The 11,804-nt window shown below is 31.9% G+C and overlaps 1 protein-coding gene across 1 annotated transcript; it reads left to right on the top strand.

Annotated features, from left to right (window-relative positions):
• Window positions 1–4,255: 4,255 nt before the first annotated feature.
• Window positions 4,256–11,752, top strand: LOC134702613 (uncharacterized). Its single transcript, XM_063563383.1, has 2 exons — window positions 4,256–6,558; window positions 9,597–11,752. Exons 1-2 carry the CDS (start codon window positions 6,171–6,173, stop codon window positions 10,316–10,318), a joined length of 1,110 nt encoding a protein of 369 aa, XP_063419453.1. The 5' UTR covers window positions 4,256–6,170; the 3' UTR covers window positions 10,319–11,752.
• Window positions 11,753–11,804: the final 52 nt, after the last annotated feature.

The following is an 11,804-nucleotide window of genomic DNA, read 5'->3' as shown; positions in this document are numbered from 1 at the left end:
ATCAAATAATGTCAATGACAACATTGAAAGAATGCTTTGTCTTCTATAGAAAAATATGAATGAGAGTCTAAAAAATCAGAGATAATGTTAATTAATCTTACAAAAAAAACACCTGGAACCACACTTAATGAGGTAAAACATCTGTGTTTAGTAAGGATGTGGAGCACCTGGTTAACCATATTAAGTCAGTGTCAGTAACCTAAATTATGTCAGATATTTAATCACTATTCATATCCACAGGTGTATATCAAGCTTGTATGTAGTGTCCATACAATGAACTTGCCCAAAGTGTTCAGGGTTTCAACCTCTTCGGTCATATTAAGCAGAGCATTTTATTTTTTACTGTATAATTTTAAGCTCCCACCATTTTACAGTATCTTCAGCCTTAAGCTTCTTGTGATATGTTATATTTTACTTAAATAATCTAATAACTTGAAAAATTATGGTATAAAAGTAGACTTGTTGTGTTGGTTAAAAAGCTACCTATGTAGCCGATCTCAGAAAGTTGTCTTAAAAGATTCACTTTCAAAATTTGGAAAATTAAACGCCGGTGTGCCTCAGGATTCGGTATTAGGACCATTATTGTTTTTGATATATATTAATGATATAGCTGATGGTTTTTCTGGATTTGGGAGGTTTTTTGCAGATGACACTTCAATAGATGATACTGCTCCTAATGAATACATTTTAAGAAATTTAATCAGCGCAGATCTTGTTTATTTAAATGCGTGGTCAAACAGATGGCTAGTGAAGTTTAACCCAAATAAAACAGATATGATATTCAGTATGAAAACTATACAAAGTTTAGAGCCAGTTCATACGCATACACATCTTGGTGTCATATTTAGTAGTGATTGTAAAGGGAGTAAGCATGTTGATAAGCTGATAGAAAAAACTTCGAAGCAGCTTAATGTTTTATGAAAACTCAAATTTTGACTTAAAGGGAAACTTCGCAAAAAAATCAAAAATTGATATTATGTTCATTCTGTATAAAAATGCTCAAATTCATAGATATTAAAGTTTTATTCCGCTAGATAAGCGATCACCATCGATTTTAAATTTAGAGTATCAATTCTCAGCGGTCAGCCATTTTGTGTTCTTTCCCGATTAATAAAAACGATATGTCTATAAACCACAAAGAAACAAAACTACAGTAACCGATGTAGTCGTAATTGCGTGTCGATATCTTGTCAATCGTACGGTTGTTTTATCCGACTAACTAACTTGATACGGAAAATATTCTTATTTTTTTTAAATTACCATGGTCTGTTGTTTTTAAACTGTTGATATTGGAATTAGGTGAAAAGTCAAAGTTGAAATCATAAATAAGTGTTCCGTGAAAATTGTTTTCGAAAATCTAATTTGTTCATAATTCTTTAAAGTAATAAACTTTTTTCAAATATATTTTGATCTTCCCTCATCTGATCACCAGCATGGCTAAAGGTATTACTTCCAAAGGTATTGTGAGGGGTGTGAGGTGACACGTCCAGGTATTCAAGCGATTTCCTGTCGGGCTTGCAAGTTCATGCATCGTTTCACTTCTGCAGGTATTGATCAGTGTACACGGCTGATAACTTATAACTTATAACTTTCCATTTTGAACTATCAGATGTATAATATACAACTCTGTCTTACTTGTCATTACTAAACTCATACGCTTGTTTATAAATAACATTTCTGGTGTAAAGAATATTATTCATAAAAATATAAATAATATCCAAAAAATAAGATTTGATGAAATTAAAATCTATTTAAATATTTTTTCCAAGGGTGAATTTGGGAAAATGTAATAAATACTCATTGTCAATAGTGAAGGACAGATTGGAACAAACCAGAAATATTGATTTAAAAAAATGTACGCACTTGCCGACGATTCGTTTATACGACTGGATAGAAAGTTACGGAACTATAGCGCAATTTAAAATATATACATGTATACATTGAACATAAGAAAAAAACATATATTTTGAATAAATAGGGGTAAAAGTGTTGTAAAAAGACTAGTCCACGTATGCCAACAGTATGTAATCATCGAATGTCGATAGACTATTGTATACCAGAAGAAGAAGAGAACCAATTTGATTTAAATTCAGGTCGATGTATAACTTTTGCTTTGGTTCATTGAAGCTGTGGACCTAGTAAAATCACAGATTTATATTTCAATAAGATTGTTCATGAACAAAGGAAGGAATTCGTCATCACAATTGTTATATATGCCACTGGACGAACACTAAATATCCCCAGGGGATGTGAATATTTTGCTGGGAAACTTTAGAGTATCAAAGTTTCAAATTATTTTCGGGATTTATTTTCTTTCTTGGTATTCAATAACAGAAAAATAAATAAATTACTTGTCCGCTAAATAGGGGTATTCTTGTCAGATAAAAGACTTTTAGTTATATTTAAAAAATAGGGAAATATGACATTAAATTGGTTCTGTCTTTTTTTTAAACATCGTTAAAACACTGAGATGTGTGTCCTATAAGGTGAACGCCACAAGAACCCTGTAATACTAGTACGAGAGTATAGCATGTAAACATTCCTTCTCAATAATATGGTTGTATTGGAAATCTTTTCATACAGATTGACAACTCATTGTCCGATATGCATGTAATATTTGCCACATGACGCCCATAGTTCTTTCTACCATCATCATCTTATTCTTTGATATTGCTGTAAACATCGATGGTTCACACCCAAACAAAATGGGAGTAAGGGACCTCCAGAGCTTCTCCGTGTTATATACTTGTGAAATATATCTGAGACGAAATTTCTGTATTGAAATGAATCTACATCTCACAAACAGGATTTTCAAATAACGATTTTGAGTAATCACCTTACAAACCAATATAAACGTATGGCAAGATATAACCATGAAGGGATTTAGTTTTTGTCAGACGCAAGAACTCATCACTATATCATAAACATATACGTATATATATGCATACAGTTTCAAATATCAAGAACAAGCGGTCGATGTCGATAGTCCGTTTTCTAACTGTTCAGAGTTAGACATGTCACTTGTTCATTCTTGGAAGCCTTCATATTCCCCGTCTAACGATGGGAACTCTTTCTGATTGTGTTGATTATAAATGCTTGTATGGTAATTCTGTCGTTTATCTGTACAAGCGGTTGCATTTCCTCTCCTTTCCCAACAAACAAACGAACGAACGCTACTAGTCTGCTTTCTCTGGAGCTCATCCTCAATGGCTCTTATATGTCAGGAAACTTACATGTATACTAATAATGATTGTTTCAAGAACAACGATGTATGGACGAACTATTCTAAATTCGTCAATATCATTTATGCATGACTAAAATATAACTTTTATTACAACTACTGTATTACTTATTTGGATTAATGACGGCTATCATGTTCAACATTGCACAAATATTATCATAGAATTTAAAAAAAAAAACCTCAAAAATCCTCAAAAGAAATAGTGCCTTAGCTTAGATAATTGGTATTCTTTTCACAAAAAGTTCGTGTAAATGATTGTCAAATGAATTTAATTATGTAAGAATAAAATGTTAAAAAGAAACTAAAAATGCATGTTGTATGTTGTATTTTTTTTGTCAATTAAAAACTTTAAAATTGCAATAGTTTTATTAGCATTTAAACACAGCCAGATTTGAATACAAGTTAAGAAATTCCGGTAAAGTCAATGATATCAAACAGATCTACAATGGTATATCAAATTGGGTAATATTGCATTTAGTTTTTATTAAAGATTAAAACTACTATTGTTTGCTTCATATTTGAATCTTTACGCCAATTGCCGCTAAGAAAGTAATGAAAAATTGTTTCCTTTTATTTTTATACTCTTTCGGAATTACGAATCTGAATTTTATTTTCAATTAATTTACACAATTTAATTATTGTATCTTTATTCTCATCGTGTATTAAATCTTAGTGTATTAACATCGTGACAGCATACTCTTTCTAATCCTTTCTGTTTATCCTTTCCAAATAACAACATTTATACCTGTGTACACTTGAACTCACACCTGCGGCTAAATAGCTACAAGGTAAACGAATTGACCTCAAGCCGAGAAATATACAGTGACCTTTACAAAATAATATACACACTCTGCTCACACATTAGTTGCATTGAAATGATTATCAAAACAATAACGGTAAATAGAACTGAAATATTTTCAGTCCAATATCAGTAAAAATGTTCAATAAATATTATATGAAAAAAATCTCAACAATAATTAATTAAATTTATTCAAAAACATTTACTAGAGATAATTTTATAGGAGTTTAATTCAATCAATACACAACGGTATATGCATATTCATTTTCGTTCATTCTTATATTGTGGTTAATAACTACGACCATTCGTCAGTTGTGCGCTTTTAATTACGTATATTGTCGATAAGCTATAAGAGTTAAACAGATTTTATTTTTTCCCAGAATTCAATAAATCGGGCTAATACGTCACGACCCACTCGAGAATTCCACCAAAAAAGTTACAAATACTTGATTTTCTCCGTTATTAGAAGGAATATAAATTTAAAACTTTGCAAATGTGTATTTTATGTTAAGATGAACATAATTAGATGATAAGTAAAAAATCGCGGAATTTCCCTTTAAGAGGGAATATTTGGAAAAAATTTATATGACTTTTATTCGGACAATTTTGGAGTATTCGTCAGAAGTATGGGACAAACAAATTCTGATCGATTGGAAAATATCCAAATCGAGGCTGCTCGAATAGTTACCGGATTAACAAGTTACGCTAGACGGAACAGTATCTATTTAGAGACAGGATGGGGAAAATTAAGCGTCAGACGGGAGGTTAAAAAATTATCTATGTTTTATAAGATTATAAATAACCAAGCGCCAGATTATTTTCATGATTTGGTTCTGGATTTTGTATCCGATATTTGTAATTATAATTTGCGTAACAGTCAAAATATTACTATTCCCATAAATCATTTATCAGCAACAACAACAACAACAACAATACTTTATTTTAAACAACAACAATACTTTATTTTAAGAGGGTTACAAAGTTAGCTATATAACTAATCTTCCCTGAGCATGTACATTAGTATAAAAAGTAAGTATGATAATGATGTTCAATACAACTTGATAAAATGTGATGAAATGTGATGAAAAAAATTAACATGACGACATGATCAGTTTTTAATATTATTGATACTGTTACAGCTAGGTTGATTTCAATGAATGATCTGTTATTTTGTATTTGAAAAAAATAGAATCAGCTTATCAACAGTCTTATTTTCCGTCATCTATTGCACTGTGGAACTCTTTAGACTTAAGTATAAGACATATTCCTACATTTTCCTTTTTTAAATTAAACTTGCATAAACTATACTATAGAAATAATAAATCTCCGAGATTTGGTTCTTTAGGAGATCGTTTGTATTCTGTTTTACACACAAGGCTGCATAACAGATGTAGCGCACTGCGTGCTGACTTGTTCAAAGCAAATTTGATACAAAATACAAATTGTTCATGTGGTTTTATTAATAAAAATGTTGAACACTATCTATTATATTGTATTAATTTTTCAGCTCAGAGAAATCTGATGTTTAACGAAATTAATGTCTTTAATGTAAATTTACTATTGATTTATTATTATTTGGTAATCATGCTTTAATCGAATGATCTTGATGAATATTTACTGTTATGTTTTGTTATCAATAACGATTCAATGGATTTTAACGAAAGAATATAAGAATAAGTTTCAAATCTATTCTTACCATTGTGCAACTGACATCCTTTTCGTAAACTTGGATAATACATGTAATATATTCAGATTCCACGCTTTATAATGAGAAAAACACGCACACTTATTAAAGTTATGTCCACAAGAAAAAATTTGCGCATATATAGGTAATTCCACTAACTTTTCGGTGTGTTTGTGTCATATTTATACTGTAAAAAGATGCACTGGATTAAAATCCATTGATTCGCCTCAAAAAGTTTCCTTTTGTTTTCATGTCTTATACTTAAATTATTTGTTAGTATGAAATATTTGATGTATTCATTAATTAATGTATATTTTGTTTTTGTTTTGGAGAAGACGTTACTAAGTTGTAAAACTTGTGTCTGATCTTTTTGTCATTTTGAACAATAAAATATGTTTAAACTAAACTAAACTTAAATAATCTTAACTTTTATTTTTTAGGCATGGATGGGTAATTACAATCAAAGAGCCTTGCTGGTCAGGGTTCTATGCTGTTCAGAAGACACACAATGTTACAGGTCACAGGACAATATTATTGAAAGTGTAAAATTTTTTACTAGAGAAAAGGACCAGTCTGAGGCATCAGAAGAAGTATACGATTGTCATGATTCCTTTGAACAAAGACCCTTGGATATTTTTTATGAGACAATAAACACTTTTTTGGAACCATTTGAGCAATCTGATATTACATCAGAATTCTGGAAGGACATTATCAGATGTTTAGAGCTATACGACTTTAAATATGAAAAAGTTGACAAAGTAGAATTTTGGTTACCCCAAAATAATCCAATGTCTGATAAGGACTTAGAAGAGGCATATGCAAAGTTGTCAATAGGTAAAATATTTAATATGTAATAATTTATACACATACAATGATACATGTACATGTACACTTTTCTCATCAAAATTGTTCTTTCTATTTAATAACTTAAACATGCTTATATAGATAAAGGAAGATGTGGTGTGAGTGCCAATGAGACTACTACCCGTCGAAATAACAATTTAAAAAAGTAAACCATTATAGGTCAATGTATGGCCTTCAACACGGAGCCTTGGCTCACACCGAACAACAAGTTATAAACCACTTGACCAATTTGCTTTAAAAAAATTAATATGTTAATGAATTATATGGCTGTGCAGGATGTATGAATAAGTAACCATGTCTGGTTACAATAGGGAAGAGTCAGAGGTCCGTGCAACAATTCTTTTGTGTGGCAAGCATGATTATGTAAGGGAGAAAAATTCTGTCCCTATTTTTAGCTCACCTGGCCCAAAGGGCCAAGTGAGCTTTTCCCATCACTTTGCGTCCGTCATCGTTAACTTTTAAACCAAACTTGGCCACAATCATCATTGGGGTATCTAGTTTAAAAAATGTGTGGCGTGACCCGGCCAACCAACCAAGATGGCCGCCATGGCTAAAAATAGAAAATAGGGGTAAAATTGGGTTTTTGGCTTATAACTCAAAAACCAAAGCATTTAGAGCAAATCTGACATGTGTAAAATTGTTTATTAGGTCAAGATCTATCTGCCCTGAAATTTTCAGATGAATCGAACAATCCGTTGTTGGGTTGCTGCCCCTGAATTGATAATTTTAAGGAAATTTTGCTGTTTTTGGTTATTATCTTGAATATTATTATAGATAGAGATAAACTGTAACAGCAATAATGTTCAGCAAAGTCAGATTTACAAATAAGTCAACGTGACCGAAATGGTCAGTTGACCCCTTTAGGAGTTATTGCCCTTTTTAATCCATTTTTAACCATTTTTCGTAAATCTTAGTCATCTTTTACAAAAATCTTCTCCTCTGAAACTACTGGGACAAATTAATCCAAACTTGGCCACAATCATCATTGGGGTATCTAGTTTAAAAAATGTGTGGCGTGACCCGGCAAACCAACCAAGATGGCTGCCATGGCTAAAAATAGAACATAGGGGTAAAATGGGTTTTTTGGCTTATAACTCAAAAACCAAAGCATTTAGAGCAAATCTGTGAGGTGTAAAATTATTTATCAGGTCAAGATCTATCTGCCCTGAAATTTTCAGATGAATCACACAACCCGTTGTTGGGTTTGCCCCTGAATTGATAATTTTAAGGAAATTTTGTTGTTTTTGGTTATTATCTTGAATATTATTATAGATACATGTATAGATAAACTGTAAACAGCAATAATGTTCAGCAAAATAAGATTTACAAATAAGTCAACTTGACCGAAATGGTCAGTTGACCCCTTTAGGAGTTATTGCCCTTTATAGTCAATTTTTAACCATTTTTCGTAAATCTTAGTTATCTTTGACAGAAATCTTCTCCTCTGAAACTACTGGGCCAAATTAATCCAAACTTAGCCACAATTATCTTTGGGGTATATAATTTCAAAAATGTGTCCGGTGACCCGGCCATCAAATCAATATGGCCACCACAGCTAAAAATAGAACATAGGGGTAAAATGCAGTTTTTGGCTTATAACTCAAAAACCAAAGCATTTAGAGCAAATCTGACATGGATAAAATTGTTTATCAGGTCAAGATCTATCTGCCCGGAAATTTTCAGATGAATCAGACAACCCGTTGTTGGGTTGCTGCCCCTGAATAGGTATTTTAAGGAAATTTTGCTGTTTTTGGTTATTATCTTGAATATTATTATAGATAGAGATAAACTGTAAACCCCCTAAGGAGTTATTGTCCTTTTCTAGTCAATTATTAACAATTTTCATAAAATTTGTAAATTTTTATTAACATTTTCCCCTGAAACTACTGGGCCAAGTTCTTTATTGATAAAGATAATTGTAAGCAGCAAGACTGTTTAGTAAAGTAAGATGTACAAACACATCACCATCACCAAAACACAATTTTGTCATGAATTCATCTGCTTCCTTTGTTTAATATTCACATAGACCAAGGTGAGCGACACAGGCTCTTTAGAGCCTCTAGTTTATATATGTGTACACACATTTTCAGCTGGTGGCTATAACAAGTCCTACCTTTTGAACCTATTTATATTACGTATTATGATCTCATTCAATGTATTTGAAATATTTGCCACTGCCATGGTCATGAAACTAATTCTATTTCCATCTTGCCCATGCATGTTGACTCAAGAGTGAAAGGAGACTTTAAGGATTTGTATAACACAACAAGGCCAATGAAACAACAAAAATGATTAGAAACTAGATTTGCTATTGCACATGTTGCAAGCAATAGTGGAGGATGTCATGATGTATTGGACATTGTCACAATAGCAGCAACTATTTTGAGTGTTCCAAAGTCAAATAGCCCATACTATACAATTAACATATCTTTTAGACCACCACCCCCACCACCCTTTTTAACTCACTGGGCTGAAGGACCCCATGTGAGCTTATGTCATTACTTGGCATCTGTCGTCGTCCGTCGTCTGTCGTCGTCCGTCGTCTGTCGTCATAAACTATTTCTAGTTTGGAATTTCCTCAGATGGATGACACACTTTCGAATGATCAATTTCATTTAATTTTGACCACATTTTCGCCATTTGGTGGCTATCTTGAAAATTTGAGGCACTTAGGGATTCTCGTTTTGGTGAATTTTATCAATGTTTGTCAAGTCATCTCCAAGAACTGTAAACTTGAAAAAAAATGTGAAATGTAAAGAATAACAATATGTCCTTCGTAACCTTTTCCAAAGGGTTGCCATAAAAATACAAAACACAAATCCAGGCTTTAAACATATATTAATATGCACATAATTTGATTTTCATATTTACTACAAATTTAAATTCAAAAGGCGTCAAAAGGAAAGACACACAGCTTTGCTTCAAGTTATGTTGTTTTGTGTGGCAAGTTAAGGAATTGACTCCCCCTTTCTATATTCTTTTTTTACATGTTTTATATATATTTTCAGAACAGAGGCACTATGTATCATCATTTAAGACAGCATTACAAACAGATATGACAAATGGACGGGCTAAAAATTGGATTGAGGTATTGATGAAAATACTCCTGACATGTCTTGGGAGTAATGATATGTGTGGCTCTACCACAAACATACATGACAGTATTAACACTGCATTGGAGACTGTTTTTGGCGATTTTGATACCCCGATCACCCAGATGGAGTATAATGCACCTTACTCTAGCACTCCATCAAGTACCTCTTCATCTTTGTTAAGCCTGTCTTCATTAAATCTGGAGTCATCAGTCGCTGAATCTTCTACAGGATATTTAGCAGATCACAGAGTTTCAAGGCACACAATAGTTCCAGATTACTGTGTCGTGCTGCCTGATTTTCCTGGTATCTTTCCAATAGTTTTTGAACTGAAACCTGCACACCGGGAGTCTCATGCAATTGTCCAAAATATACAACAAATGTTGTCCAAACTTTTCTTTCAGGATGTTGTGTTTGGCATTGTTGTTTCACCCAGATTATTTCAACTATCAGTAATTATTAAACAGGGAAAAGATCTTCATTTTGCAAGTACAAACAATATTTACATTTACAAAAGTAAGAATCAGGCTAAAATACTTGATTTGGGAGAGTTAAATAAAATGTGTACTTTTATTTATCAAGTGTTAAAGTGGGCAAGGACAACAAAATGCAGACTAGAAAATAATCTTCAGATATAGGGAGAATTGTCCAATTTTGATGGTGTTTACTTTTATATTTATTTATTGAATGTCAAAGTTTGTTAGGAAAACAAATTGCTTGTAGAAGAGGCGAAATTCTTGTAGGGACTGGTAAGGAAGTGTAATCTGTTCCCAAAGTTTTTTTATTCACCTACCGTAGAAGTTGAAGGGGACTTACCTTTGGACTCTGTATTTATGTCTGTCTGTCCATCCATCAGTCCGACAAGTCAATTTTCCACACTTTTTTCTTTATACTTACAATGACTTATGCCCATTTGAAATATAAAATATATGTGCAATACAGGGGACATTGGAACTCTGTTCTTTTATTAAGCTTATTTCAGATTTATTATGTTAACTCTCAGACAAAGTAATTTCTGTTTCTGTATACCGTAAATTGATTAGACTCTCTTCCCAATTTTTAATTGTGCTGGGCACTCATTATATTTATATAATTAGGTTGATTATAGTACATTTTCAAAGATCAATTTAAAGGTCAGTTTAGATTTGTAAAATCATATTTATTTTAATTTTATGAATATATACATGTATTTGTCATAAAATGATTAGTATGCCCCACCTCTGATAGTAAAGGGGAATAGTGTTTTCTGGTCTGTGCGTAGAATGCTTCTTTTTTTTTGGCCTTAAGATATTCAATTAACCCACATCTATCACTACAGCCTTATGCCTGACCTAATTTTGAATAATAAACCAGCTCTGATAAATCCAATCGATCTGTCTCAATTTTCTATCTATACTAAAAACATTTGTAATACAATTCTTTGCAAAATTCAAAATGTTCCTTGGTACAGAGTATGGATGACCAAAAGACAAAAATGAAGACAAAATAACAAAGAGATTGAAAAGCTATGGTTCATCAGATGGTAGAGGTGTAACAATACACTTTTGAGACAAACGATGTATGTATAGCAATGTGTCCTATTGTAAAGATAAAAAAAAGAATATGTGGTATTATTGCCAATGAGACAACTCTCCACAAGAGACAAAAAAGACACAGCAATTAACAACTATAGGAATTAGGATGTAGAATATATATAAGTTATAACCTTTTTAGGGAAAAATACACCATGCACAAATAGTAATAATCACACATGTACTTGCACCATTCTGTATCATAATATAATTAGCTGCCTTGCTATGTGAAGAGAAAATTAAACTGATGACGAATACAGTGATTCAGTATACAACATTAAATTGTTACATCTCTATAGCTATGAGATCACATTTGCTCAAATAAGGTACAACAGCTTTTATTTATTGAAATTTTGTTTTAAGGAAATGCTTTAATGAATTCGAAAAATTGCATTGTAACAACTATCAAATTGTAAATAATATGAAAATTTGTAATTAGAATGCTTTTACAGCATTGTTTTATATACTGTATATCAAGATAAATAATAAAGATGAATTCTATTTCGATTTGTCATGTACACCAAAATGTACTCCTGGATTATCATTCACATGG

Source organism: Mytilus trossulus, unplaced genomic scaffold (assembly GCF_036588685.1).
Source record: "Mytilus trossulus isolate FHL-02 unplaced genomic scaffold, PNRI_Mtr1.1.1.hap1 h1tg000558l__unscaffolded, whole genome shotgun sequence".
Classification (NCBI taxonomy): domain Eukaryota; kingdom Metazoa; phylum Mollusca; class Bivalvia; order Mytilida; family Mytilidae; genus Mytilus; species Mytilus trossulus.
The sequence above is the reverse complement of the archived record's forward strand: the minus strand, read 5'-3'. Positions and strand labels throughout refer to the sequence as shown.